This window comes from Callorhinchus milii, unplaced genomic scaffold (genome assembly GCF_018977255.1).
Source record: "Callorhinchus milii isolate IMCB2004 unplaced genomic scaffold, IMCB_Cmil_1.0 Scaffold22, whole genome shotgun sequence".
Classification (NCBI taxonomy): Eukaryota; Metazoa; Chordata; class Chondrichthyes; order Chimaeriformes; family Callorhinchidae; genus Callorhinchus; species Callorhinchus milii.
Genome location: NW_024704763.1, coordinates 4324878 through 4339495, shown reverse-complemented (window position 1 = coordinate 4339495; position 14618 = coordinate 4324878). Strand labels below are relative to the sequence as shown.

General features: G+C 42.0%; 1 protein-coding gene across 2 annotated transcripts in view; it reads left to right on the top strand.

Annotated features, from left to right (window-relative positions):
• The first annotated feature begins 5769 nt into the window (after nt 1-5769).
• The window catches only part of LOC103188561 (furin), a 62013-nt gene continuing 53164 nt past the window's right edge, over nt 5770-14618 (top strand). The window contains exon 1 of one of the 2 annotated variants that reach the window (XM_007908603.2): nt 5770-6026. In XM_007908603.2, coding sequence (XP_007906794.2) covers nt 5835-6026 — 192 coding nt within the window. In that variant the 5' untranslated portion in view covers nt 5770-5834. The remainder of the gene's footprint in view (nt 6027-14618) is intronic. The other variant, XM_042343067.1, reaches the window with a different exon arrangement.

Below are 14618 nucleotides of genomic sequence, written 5' to 3'. Positions count from 1 at the left end.
GGACATGGGGAAAGATTAGGGGAACTGGATTAAAGACGGCTCCAATAGGAGAATAAGGATCAGCACAGACACTAGGGGGAAAGAGCACAGAAAACAGCTGTCAATAAGCAGATTTAAATATTCTCTAGTTTTACCTGAAATTCTACCTAGTGTTACTCTGCGAGACTTCAATGCAGCAGTAAGTGTACATTTGGCAATGGGTCAAAACCTTGATTCCTGCAATTCAATGCAGCCAGTAAGTAAGTGTAATGGTGGAATTTACAAGTGAGGAGAGGATTTGGGATATATTTGGGACCAAGAAACTGTTATGATTTAACCATTTATCCGAATTATAAAATACGACTAGTACAAAGAAATCTGAGTGGATTTGGTAGGAAACTGGATGGGACTCAGGTGCATGTATGACTTAAATGATTTAATATGACTTTTGTGAGTTTTACAGTATATCAAATGTATCTGTGGAGTCCTGTGAATTGATGGTTAGAGCGCTCGCTTCACAAACAAGAGGACCTGGGTTCGATTCCTGGGCAGAGCAAAACTCAAGTTTCCTACTCCGCATGCCTCTGTTTACCTAGTAGTAAGTAGGAACCCAGTTTAAGTTGATTGGCGGATCACTTTCCAGGGGTATTAATTCCTTCAAAAAAATGATAATCCTTAATTGTTTGTGGGACACTGCTGTGCGCAATTGGCTGCAGCATTTCGGCCACAAAATATACGGTCAATTCACTTTATAGAATATTCTGTGAAGAGCTTTGAGACGTCGCGAAGACGTGATAAGGTACTATTTGCAAATGCATGGATTATTATTATTATTATTATCTGCATCCCAATTCCACTAGTCCTTGTTCAAGACAAATCTCAGATAAACATAGTTTTGAAAAGTGAATCAAACATATCTTCCGATAAAATATCCCAACACAGGTTACGCTCAGTCAGCGAGCTGCTCTCATAGCTAGTGATCTTCTGGTTGCTTCTTCATAATGGGATTTGCAAGACCATGATACATATAATTTTCTTCCCCACAGAGAGGATGTGGTTGGTTTAACGTAGTACAGGAAAGCTTTAACAGTGATGGGAAGATTTGTTTCGCAAAATCGCTTCACCGGAATGCCTATAATTCTGGATTTCCCCTCTTCAAAGGTTTTTACCACAGGTGCACAAATACCGACATCCGTACCCATTCTTGCATCTTGACTTCGCTGTAACTCTCCTGTAAGTTTTAGCTTGTACAATAGCCCGACCGCAACTGTTGATTTATCATTTGATCTAGTGGGTCTATCAACATCAATTAAATTACATACTAATGTACTGTCACTGAACTTGATACCAATTACCTGTGAAGTGCTTTGAGATATGTCTGCATTATAAGCAAGTTAGCAAATGCAATTTTTAAAAATCTATATTATTAACTAATTAATTAATCACAAAAGAAAACAGTGCTTGATCAGCAAACAAGGAGAAATATAGATCAACAATTTAGTTGTAACAATTGGCCAGAATTGCTGGCTGATCGACCTGCTGTGTATTCCTAGTACTTTCTGGTTTCATCTCGGATTTCTAATCTTTCTGGATTTTCTCTTTTCTGATTCCCTCCACTTGATCCATATCCACACATACACAGAATCAGCAGGTACTGACAGGTGATACTCAGGAGCAGCAACATTGGCTGTCCTCAGCATGTAGAAACTCATTGTAGCACCCTGACTGAGATCAACCATTTCAGTACAGTCCAGTGCTGAATTGTCTCAAAGTTTTTCCTGACCTGTGGTGCATCAGTTAGCTGCCAGTTTAGTTCAATTATTAGTTCAACTCTTGCTCTCTGGATCAGAAGTTTGTAATTTCAAGCCCATGTTGAGATTTAAACTCATAGTCTAGGTTAAGACTGAGAAACGCTATATTGTCAAAGGCACCATCTTTTGGATGAGGCTTAAATAAATAAATGTGGAGTCCTGTAGCTCAGTGGTTAGAGAACCCGCTTTGCAAGCGAGAGACCTGAGTTCAATTCCAGGCAGGGCGAAACCTTGGGCAAGTTTCCTTACTCCACACGCCTAATAATTCCTCCAAAACACCAAAAACAATAATAAAATTGGTCATTTTCAATCTACGACTGTTTGTGGGACATTGCTGTGCGCAATTGGCTGCCGCGTTCGCCCACAAATATACAGTCAATTCACGTTACAGCGTGTTCTGTGAAGCGCTTTGGGATGGCCTCCCGACATGAAAAGCGCTATATTAAATGCAAGGATTATTATTATTATTATATCCGATCTATCTCTTCAGATAGGCCTTAAAGATCCCTTGATCCTATTTGAAAAGAAAAGGAGGATGGCTATATGAAATTATTCATTCACCTTAAGAGTGCACTGTGGGAATTTTCTGTGCACTAAATGGCCAACATGTTTGTCTACAAAAATAATCAATATACAAGTCAGTAATTGTTCTAAAGCACCCTGAGATAGTGTGATGAGATAAAATGCTAAAAAAATGCAATTATATATGAGTTATATCCCTGACAATGGCACAGGTGTGGATGGAGAGCAAAGTGGCAATCTGAATTTTTGGGCCGAAAGAAAAGAAGCATCTATTCTTATTTGAGCCTCAAACATTAAGATGTTGTTAGCAATGGGATATCTAGCCATGAAGAGTATCTTCACGGCCTTCCCAACTCTTCCCTTCACAAGCTGCAGATCATCCAAAACTCTGCAGCTCGTGAACTCTCACGCACCAGGCTCCGTGACCCCATCACTCCCACCCTCACCCGACTCCACTGACATCGAGTTCAAGATCCTCGTCCTCCATCCATGGCCTTGCCCCCTCCTACCTCTCTGACCTGCTGACACCCTACCAAACTTCTCCCCCTTCCGTTCAGTGGGTTCCGGCTGCTCCATGTCTCCAGCCTGACCCGCCCTACCATCAGTGGCCGGGCTTTCAGCTTCTCTGTCCCCACACTCTGGAACTCCATCCCACGGTCCCTTCGCCTCGCTTCCTCCCTTGCATCCTTCAAGGCCGGTCTCAAGACCCTTCTCTTCGACTGTGCCTTTGGTCTCCCTCCCACCTCTCTGCCTTCCCTCACCCCTACACCACCCCTCCCCCATGCTCGGGCCCCAACATCTGACTGTTCAGCGCTTTGGGACGTCCTCCCGACATGAAAGGCGCTCTATAAATGTCATTTTGTTGTTGCTCTTGTTGTATCTATCACCTCCAGAGGGAATGCGAAAATACTCTCTTGTGTTAAAAATACATTACAAAGATTTGATAATTATTGAAGGTGTTAGTGACTATGTTATTACATTTTGTCATTCAGCTGGTTAGACTGCAGCCGGACCCCAACACACACTCTGGGGTCCCCAAATCTTAGCTCTTGCCAACCTGCACCCAATACGTTCCGGAATTAGGTAAGCAGGATGCATACCTCCAGGGAGAGAGTACGCATTCCATTCCAACTATTTATCTCTGGAATTTCCATGTGTAGGTGGGATGCACAGAATTCTCAGTTTGGTTTGTATACTCTTAAGCATGGTGATGGGTTTCTGTATTTGTCAGAAACCCAGCTGACCACCCCAAACAAAATTGTCATCATTCTTAAAAATTGGGTCTGTGAATTAACAGATTCCCCTCCCCTGCCGTGAATTCAGCACAGTGGTTGAGCCATCTGGCTCCTGGTGATGCAGATCAGCATCTCAGACCTGCTGAAAACAGGACATTGGATTACCTCAATTTGTATCCCGTGAAGCAGAGCTCAAATACTGCCTCCAGGGTCAAATAAAAAGTTTGAGTCAAACAGCAGAGTACAATTGAAACCATCCTCAGACCAAACCAAATGGAAATTAGGGGGTAGGAAGGCTTAAGCTTACAGTCCAGTCTGTAATGGAAAAATGTGTGCCTGTTGTGGAGTGTACAGTCTAAGGGGACAAACACACAATGTGCTCATGTAGTGTAGTGTGCAATCTCAGGGGACCACAAACACCCAAACAATGTGAGCCTGTAGTGTAGTGTGTGATCTCAGTGGTCACACACACACACACAATGTGAGCCAAGAGAACGTCGTTGACGTTGACATTGTGATGTCAGTGGATGGGGCTATGGCTGATCAACAATAACAAAATTACATTTATGGAGCGCCTTTCACGTCGGGAGGATGTCTCAAGGCGCTGGACATTCAAGGGCCAGGACCCGAGCATGGGCTAGGGGTAGGGTAGGGGTGAGGGAAGGCAGAGAGGTGAGAGGGTGACCAAAAGCACGATCGAAGAGGAGGGTCTTGCGACCGGCCATTGAAGGAGGCAAGGGAGGAAGCGAGGCGAACGGACTGTGGGTTGGAGTTCCAGAGTATAGTGGCAGAGAGGCTGAAAGCTCGGCCACCAATGGTAGGGCGGGTTGGGCGGGAGACATGGAGCAGGCTGGAGCCCGCTGAACGGAGGGAGCGGCCAGGTTGGTAGGGAGTCAGCAGGTCAGAGAGGTAGGAGGAGGCATGGCCACGGATGGCCTTGAAAGTGAGGACGATGATCTTGAATTCGATCCTCTGGGGGATGAGGAACAGTGGAGTCGGGTGAGGGTGAGAGTGATGGGGTCACGGAGATACACAATGTGAGCCTGTAGTGCAGTGTGTAATCTCAGTGGACACACACACAATGTGAGCCTGTAGAGTAGCGTGTAATCTCAGTGGACATACATACACTGTAAACCAGTAGTGTAGTGTGTAATCTCAGTGGACACACACAATGTGAGCCTGTAGTATGTAATCTCAGTGGACACACACACATACAATGTGAGCCTGTAGTGTAGTGTGCAATCCCAGTGGGGACACGCACAATCACAATGTGAGCCTGTAGTGTGTAATCCCAGTGGACACACACACACACACACACATACACTGTGAGCCTGTAGTGCAGTGTGTAATCCCAGTGGACACACACTGTGAGCCTGTAGTGCAGTGTGTAATCCCAGTGGACACACACTGTGAGCCTGTAGTGCAGTGTGTAATCCCAGTGGACACACACTGTGAGCCTGTAGTGCAGAGTGTACTCCCAGTGGACACACACTGTTAGCCTGTAATGCAGTGTAATCCCAGTGGAGACACACACACACTGTGAGCCTGTAGTGCAGTGTGTAATCTCAGTGAACACACACACACTGTGAGCCAAGAGAGCGTCGTAGTTGACGTCGTGACGTCAGTGGGCGGGTCCGCGGCCGTTTACGATGACGAGTTTCCGGCGGGAGGATGGCTTGGCCGCGGGGGGGAGGGGGAGGGGGAGGAGAAGAGGAGACATAGAGTCTGAGAGAAAAATCGGTTATACGCTCGTTGCTCTTCGCCGAGAGCGCGGCAGCGAGCGGAGCCCGGTCAGGGGGGGAGAGAGAGAGAGGGAGAGAGGGAGGGAGAGAGAGCGGCCCGCCAGCCCGCCAGCCCGCCCGCCAGCCCCGGGACTGAGAGAGAGAGGGGAGAGGAAGGTGTGAGGGGAGCCGTTGCAGTTCAGTCACTCAATCCTCCCACCGACACCGACAACCGGGCAATGGAGAAGCGGCAGCGCAGCTGAGTCCGACACACACACACACACACACACACAGAGAGAGAAAGGGGGAACTGACTGACTGACTGACCGGCCGGCGGCTGGGGCCTGAGGAGCGTGGACAGTGACCGCGGTCATTTATTTCCCTCAAACTTGACACGAGGCCGGAGTGAGTGAGTGTGAGTGAGTGAGTGAGGGGGAGAGAGAGAGAGAGAGTGAGCGCCGAGTGGCCGTCAGCCTGACCCCCCCCCCCCCTCCCCTCCGCCCCCACGAAACAACCCTCCCCTGACAGCCCGTCTCCAGCCCCGTGTAACCGGAGCAGCCCGAGCCATGGCAGCGGGGCTGAGCCGTCTGCTCTGTCTCCTCTGGACACTGACCGCCCTCGGGCCGGCGGCGGCGGCGGCCACGGCTGCCTCTGCTCCGTCCAAAGTTTACACCAACACCTGGGCGTTGCACGTCAGCGGCGGACAGCAGGAGGCCGACCGGATCGCGGCCACGCACGGCTTCATTAACCTGGGCAAGGTGAGGGCAGCGCCGGCGGTCACCCAAACCCGGTCGGTGCTGTGTATATATATATATATATGTGTATATAAGCTTTGGAAAATCCCGCACCGCGAAGTGCGCGGCGTAATTAATTGACGTTGTGGCTTCGAGTGTTGTTCACCGGAACGAGTTTTGTTGTTGTTGTTCTATCATTCAGCGGAATTCGAGCGGTGTTTCGTGTCGCTTTGAATCCCCACTTTGCGAAGTGAACGGTGTGTGTATTTATTTATTTGTTTATTTATGGGGTGTGTTTAAATACTGTGAGTTTGACTGGTCGTGAGTGGGATTGGGTCCGTGTGTGTGTGGGGGGGGGGGCTGTGTGTGGGGGGGGCTGTGTGTGGGGTGTGTGTGGGATGGGGGGGTGTGTGTGGGGTGGGGGAGGTGTGTGTGGGGTGGGGTGTGTGTGTGGGGTGGGGGGGTGGGGTGGTGGGTGTGTGTGGGGGGTGTGTGTGTTGGGGGTTAAATACAGTTCAGAGGCTGTCCTTTTAAATTTTAAAAGACACTTAAAAGGGAACCGCACATCTACGTAGATTTTTTTTATATATATATTTAGAATATATGTATATTCTCAATCCGTTTACGAAATTAGTCAATATTTTTAGTTTATTTTGTTGCTTGTTTCAAATCAATAAAACTATCCCTTGTTATTGTCTGTTTTGTCGCTTTTTTAAAAAAAAGACATTTTATATTTTTGTTGAGATGCTTGAAAGAACTAGAAAATTGTCTCCCAACGTTTTCTGAAAATCTTATCAGAGCGAATCACCTGTTTGATTTTTTAATTCTAAGTAAAATATACTTTAGATAGTGACCAATTATGTTTACGACTAAGTTTACGACTTTTTTTTCCCAATAAAGTGCATGAGTGTTTTTCTAAAAAGATTGTTGTTACGTATTGTGGATCTTGAACAAAATGACTTTCTTTACTGAACGTGTGAGAAACAAAATGGATTTGATTATAAGTCAGTTAGTTTTGTAATATGTACAGAATATCATGCCAGCTCCTCTTACAAATTGATATTTGCTTGGACTTTACCCAATGCTTGAGTGCACATGTTTGATTGCTAATTCCAAAAGTCTACGTCAATTTCCTGAAATTTCAGGAGTGCTTCTTGATGGAAGCAATTACAGTTTGCCAGGAAAGAGATGTGGTTGACTGGTGTAATGTGTGCACCCTCCTATTGTGTAAAGTAAAAGAGCAGTGTCTGATTGCTTTAAACATTTTTTGTTTGGAGTGAGTAATTGGATGTTTAGGATGGCTACCAGACATAAGAACCTTAATGAATTTAAGGATAAAGAACACGTAAAGCTCAAATTATGTCTCTGCAAATGACGTTTATTGCTGTGGGCTTGGGCTAATGTTACCTCTTGGTAAAATTTCTTGGGTTACTCAGGGTAATTTGGCAATACTATATGCACAACAGCAAACTACTACTGACATTTCTGGAGTGGTTCTTGATGGAAGCAATTACAGTTTGCCAATTACTACTGGTTTAACAACAAAATGTAAGGTTACATATCAATAAAATGATAAGAATCCAGGGAGCAATAGTGACTGAATTTTAAAGGGCTGTTTTGGGTCTCTTGTACATACTATTTATGAGTCACTTAGAAGAGAGCAAATGATGGTAAGCTATCTCTTGTGATTTATAGAATTATACATTGCTAATATTACCCAACTAAGTGGTCGGATGAGTAATATAAATAATATTCATAATTATCTGGATGAACTTAACAGGTCTGCCAGCAGATGTATTTGTTATGTAGCTAAATGACTATAGTAATAAGGAATAGTAAATCTAGGTGAAATTTGTTCCTTTGCATTGATTCTTTTTACATACAGTTTTAGAGAGATGGGTGTGTTCTGGGAGCACAGTAACATTTCACACAAGTATTCAAACAGCTGTGGTGGTGTTTGCAAATACACTGGTACTTCAGAAGTACTAACATTGTAACTGATCTTTCAAAGACATTCATCATTGCATCTTGCTCTCAAATGTCATGGTAAGCTGCTACTCTGGCTATCTAGCAATTATGTGTGAAATACTGAAATAATGTTGGCATTTTGCTTGGTACTTGTTGAGAATTCTTCCACCACTGTATATTTTGGGAGTCTTACTTGCCTGTTCATGATATAAATGCTATTTGTACAGGTGTGGTCAAGCAGATAACTCTGGAATTACTAAGTTAATAGGGAAGAAAGCAATGGGTATTACAGTTGCATCATTTTTTTCCAGTTGCATTTTTATACAGTTTGTGTTTGATAGGAAAATGGAGAGCCATTGTGATGTCGCAGCTGTGGAAATATTTAATTTTTAAGCCCATTTAAGTGTTGTCTTTTGTGTGCTACCTTCTCCAGTATAAGATCTCATTCTGCTCATAAGCAGTTTGAAGTAGGGTTTCCATGGCAGACTTAAACAACTAACTGACCTTTATACTAGAGAGCTGTCATATATCTAAACATAGGGTAGATGAAAGGTGAGCTGAATTCTTTTGTGAAGAGGGGAGTGTTCATGTAGACATTATGTTTGCCTAACAGTGGTCTAATTAGCTTTATCTTTTAGATGGTTCTAATTTGGATTGCAACTGATTGTAGGTTATTTGATCCAAAGCACTTTTTTCCCCTTTAATTGGGGAAGAGGCTGAGGCTTCCTGCAGTGCCCCTCAATTTTTATTTTGTGTTTTTAATGTGTGATCCTCAAAGCCTCAGGAGAATTATCACAATTTGGCAATGGATAAAGGCTATCTTCAACATGCAGAACAAGTAAAAATAACTTAATGCCTGGAGTTCCTTCTGGAATTTAGCCAAAATATAGCGTAGGGATCTAGATAAAACACACTTAAGCACAATGTTCCCCTCCTATAAGGTATCATATAAACAGGACACACTGGGGAACCATGTAGGTTTTCAATTCTATCTTGTGTGGGATTGAGAGAATCGCATGAAAACAGCAATGTTGTCAATTTCTGATCTGCTTCTTGTGTGGTACATGTTCAATGTTTGGGAAAAAATGTTTCCCAAAGGAAAATCATTAAGATGCGAAAATTAGTCAAGACCAGGACAGCAGATTATTTATCATGATTATCATGAGCATCGAAATGCTACTTTGCAGCTTTAGAATGGTCTGTGAAGCCGAGAGTAATGCTTCTAAAATTTGTCCAATGTAGGGCAGTTGAAATGGATACCATTGAGAGGATTCATTGACGCCGTGTGGTGGTTAGAGTGTAATTATTAATTTGACTTACCTATCCATTTACTGCGAGCTTCTTAAATTCCAGCAGTTCTGCGTGTTGACAATGCTGTGACTGTTCAGTGCTCTGTGCTGTAGCTTTGACAGCTTTTTTTCCCCCTAAGTTTGAAGGGATTTTGAGAGCCTAGGATATTTATGTACTAATCAGTCCTGGAAAAATCCACACGATTACATACTAAACAGGAAGTCTTCCATTTTTGAAACCCAATGGACTGATGCTGACGTGATGTGAGCTGATGCATTGCATTTAATAAGATATAGATTGTTGTCAGATGGGTGTAACTTTCATCGGGTTTAGATTTGCATTGGAATTGGAAAACAGCTGTTGTGACATGTATACTGTCTGTTTAATCCAGCTCTACTCTTGCCCATGAAGGGAATTGCGAGTGGCCTGAGTTAGAGCATATACCTCCAATAGTGAAGTCTGGGAGTACTGAGAATGTTGATCTGGTACTGGTTCACACTTGGAAGTGTATAGTATATTTTTCTCCATCATTTTAGCTTTAAAAAATTCTCATAATTGCAAATTAAGCATACTAACAACCTTAAAATGCTCTCCAAATAATATGTAGAATTATTATAGGAATTTAGCCTTTAGTTTTCAATGTTAATGTGGTGAAGGCTATGAACCAATTTCTATTTTTGTGTCTTCTTCAGTCTGTTGCGAATGATGTGCAATGAGCATGAAAGATCAAAACCTCAAATTGTTGTGCAATGCTGAATTTTGGAGTTTTTTTTAGTTTGATTTCATATTCTGCACAAAGCTTCTGTGCTGTGCGTCTCTTTAGCAATTCAGCGACTATTGATGAAATGGACGAATATGTGGCATGAAACAGTTACATTTTCTGATCATTCATAACATTGCTAGACAGGATAAGAATTCCATTTGTTTACATATTTTAACTGGCAAGATTCCCCTTTCCTCTTTTTGTTACTGGTGGAAGGGAAATTGCATCAAGTAAAACCACCCATTGTGCTGTTTTTATTTTTAAAAAAAGTTCTATTAAAATCTTTAGAATTTTTCTGCCTATATAATTTGACTTAGTATAGTGATTTTAATATCTATGATAATGCACACAGACGTGATAAGATAGTTGATGCTTTGACTATATTTGCCAGGTTTTGAGGACGCACAGTTTTTTTACAAGTTGGATTATTCTAACATCTTATGCAGTCCAGTAATCTAAGGCTTCAGAGTTAAAGCATCTCCCTTTATTTATTCTAGCATCTTTGTGAGATTATTATCCTTATCTGGTTCCTTTTTGATTTTCACTGATTGCATGTGGTAATCTGGGCTAAGGGAAACTTAAATGTCTGAAAGGGTGGGAGAAGCAAAACAGAATACAGGATGTGTTACAGACAGTTAAGGTTGCTGCAGGTTTTCTATTTGACTGGGATTTGGTGCTCAGCCACAAAAGGGCAATCCCGTACAACAATAATTAAATAGATTTTAGAACTTTACAGAAGCAAAGAACGCCATTTGGCCCATTGGTGCCTATGCTGGCTATTTGAAAGAGCAAACTATTCAGTCTCATCTACCTGCCTTTCAGATAACTATCTAATTTCCTCTAGAGGTTTATATGAGTCGTGCCTTAACCATCGTTGCTGGCAAGGCATTTCTCCCCTTCAACTCCTTTATTGAGTCTCCCTTCAACCTTCTCTGTTCCAGTGAAAATAGGCCTACATTCTCAAACCCTGCTCATAGCTAAATCCACTCATCCTTCTTATCCTTGTAACTATCCTCTGCACCCTCTCTATGGTCCTGACATGCTCTTGAAAGAGGGGCAATGAAAGCCAAATATAATGATAATGTTCTGTGGTCTTAACAATTTCAGCAGTGGTAAAAGTTAAATACGATTTTATGGTTGCTGATACCTGGGGCTCATGCCAACAACTAATATCTTCATGTATCAAATATACTTTGGAACAGGGGTGTTTTGTATGTACTAATGCACTGAGTAGAGGTATTTCAGATATGTGCATTGTTCAGATAAGTGGAACTTCTTTGTACAAGTTCAGTATATTGCAAGGCAAGACAGTTTTGACAGAATGTTTGCATGATTGAAGTCTTGAATGGAGGCATGTTCTAAGTATCCTGTTTACAATCACATAAATATTATATGTTACACTTGCCTTGCTTTTAAGAATCAAATCATTGTCATAACCTGTTAAAATTTCTGGGAAAAAATCTTGTTTGATCTTGCATACATAGAAACTTACATCCAATTTTTTTACTACTGGTTTGGGGGCAGGGATGTTTCATGAACAGTTATCTAGGGGTCATTTATGAATTTCCAATTAATACAGCGGAGTATAAAATTATGGAAATGAGTTACTTTACTTTTACTCATTTTATACATGGGTGTGAAAGCCAAACTGGGTCCCATTTATCATAGCAGCTATTCATTGTAATGCCATAAAACGTATAGTTGTATTGAACTCAATTATCTGAGCCCATAAAAATGTTAAATTTGCCATTTATTTTAATGTGTTGGATGTTCAGGATGAATTACTGCCCAATCACTACCTTCTTGCTCCATTGAAACCTATTTTGTCAGCTAGTATTTACAGCCTCTACAAAGAAGTTTTTATATTTTCTGGGGACCTAATGGCTCAAATGGACACTAAAAATAATGTTGATGTCAATAGCTTTTCTTTGTGTCAGCAGATAAATGTTTTGACAAAAATAATGCTTATATTTAGCATTTGAAGTGCTCTTTGGTTCTCTTGTTTTTGATTAGATTCATCTGAGGGAAAGTTTCTAGAGATACTTGGTACATTTATACTATGATCTTTTAATACAGCACAGAAATCCCACCCATAGACAAGTTTATCACAAGACTGTGTTCCAGCTATTGTCTTCCCTTGTCTTGTAGCTTCTCATCCTAAGTGAAACGTACTCTAAGTATAAGTTGTTGTTGATGAAGGTCTCAGATATCTGCTTCAGGATTTGACAAATCAACTCGGTTAAAGTTTCAGAATAATACTTGATTAGAAATGGGCACTGATGCTGCTCCCCATTCTTTCTGGCTCTCTAGCCCAAACAATGTTAGATAGGAGCTAGTTTACTCATAGTTTTATGGCAAGCAGTCTAAATAATAATCTTCTCCAAGTCTCTGAATTGTTGTGTGGGGTCGGCAAAGGGACATAAAAGATAGGAAGACCTAACAGCAGATCCTAATGGAGGAAAGGTGTGAGGAAAAGAAGGCCAATTGCAACAGATGTGATTTAGATAAGGAGAAATCACTCCCAAAAATACTTAAAATATCATACTTAAAAGTAAGATACATCACCATATCACGTCCTTGAGACATCTCAACGTACTTCTCAGGATGTATTGTAAAGTGGAATGACTATTTTGTGGGCAACGTATCTTTTTTCATGTCTCTTCCCATTATTTAAAGCTGTAGCTGAACACTGTATCCAGTGCTTTTATTTTGCTTCTGAAGCAGTAGGAGTCCTTGGATTTTGCAACTGCGAATCCAGTTGAAAAGGATGTAAGAAGGAGCAGAGACGAGCAACAGATGTCTGCCAGCTGTTGTGGTAAAGCCATTCAATATGTTGTGCACTGCTCAGCAGGTTGTACAAAGTGTGTCACTCAATGTGGGAGAAAATGAATATTTAATGTATCTCACTATAACAGATTAGTGAGGAAAATTTACCTACCTGTTGAGCTTGATTGATGTTATGCAATACCTTGCAAGTCTAAAAAGTGATTTGTGAATGGACAGACATTTGTCTCTGACAAAACAATTTTTGGGAGCGATCTCTCCCTACCTAAATCACATCTGTTGCTTTTGGCCTTCTTTTCCTCATGCCTTTCCTCCATTAGCATCTGCTGTTAGTATCTTCCTATTTTTATGCCCCTTTGCCGACCTCCCCCCACCCACTACCAATTCAGAGACTTCTTGCTCCCCCCCCGCCCACCCACTTCTCCGACCTCCTCACCCCCTACCACCCTGTTCGCTCCCTCCACTCAGCGGGCTCCAGCCTGCTTCACGTCCCCCGCCTTGCTCGCTCCACATTCGGCGGGCGGGCCTTCCACCACTCTGCACCTACCCTCTGGCACTCCATTCTGCAGTCTCTGCATCTCTCCCCCTCCCTCGCCATCTTCAAGGCTCACCTCAAGACCCTCCTCTTTGACCATGCTTTCGATCTCCCTGCTTCCCTCCCCCACCCCGACCCTCAACTCGGGTCCATAACTCTGTCCAGCGCCTTGAGACGTCCTCCTGACATGAAAGGCGCTATACAAATGTAGTGTTGCTGTTGGAGAAGATTATTACTTAGACTGCCTGCCATAAAACTATGAATAAACTAGCTCCTATAGGGTAATCTAACATTGTTTAGGCTGGAGAACCAGAGGGAATGGGGAGCAGCATCAGTGCCCATTTCTAATCAGTACAAAGTAGATCTGATGTCTTCTTTCAGTACTTGCCAAGCCATTGCTGTGAGGAGCATTCAACATTAGCAGTCGAAAAGGGAAGTGCAATGTTTTAAATAAACAAATCTGATTTTAATTAAGTTAAGCGAAGAACAAGGGTATCAGATAGATGAATCCTTTTAATTTCCTTAACTGAATGTTCATTGTGGTGGTTTTAATAGACTTGATCAAAATCATCTCTTCATATCTGGAATTTAACAATTTCAAAGTGTCAGAATGAAAAACTCAAGAGATATTGGAATAAGAACTCATTTAAAATACAATTTGAATCTACAGATAAGTTTTACATATGGATGTTTCCATATCAACATACCTCTAAGTCTTTAAAAATACCTGTGCTCTTATTAAACCGTACATCAAACAGTTAATTTCTAAGGGTTCTTTTGGAGTGTCACTGAGTCCAAATGCTTTTCTGAATGATAACGTTCGTGATTGAGCGGAATCATTTAATATTAGACTTTCTTTCTATAATGACCTCCTTCAGAAAGCACTCCAGAGAACTCGGGGATTGAAAATTCAATCCATAGTAGTTATCACTGGCTTTTTTAATTGAATAAAATGTTAACTGACCTGCTTCAAATGTAGAAGGTATTGTTAAAAAAAATCCAATTTACTGCCTTTGCACACATGGCTGGCATTGTGATCTTTCTGCCCTGTTATAGATGGTCAAACACTCAATGTTACCCTAATGTGGAATTGCTGGGAAAATTGCAATGTTGTTTGATCTCATGAGTTTTAATAACACAGATTTAGCGAGTCTTTGAATTGCTAATCTGAATATGCTTCATTTTTGACTGAGGTAATTTTTTTACATTACAACCGAGGTTTTGAATGACATTGTTGAATGCAGTTTAAACACTGGATTTTTCTCCTTGTGTTCAA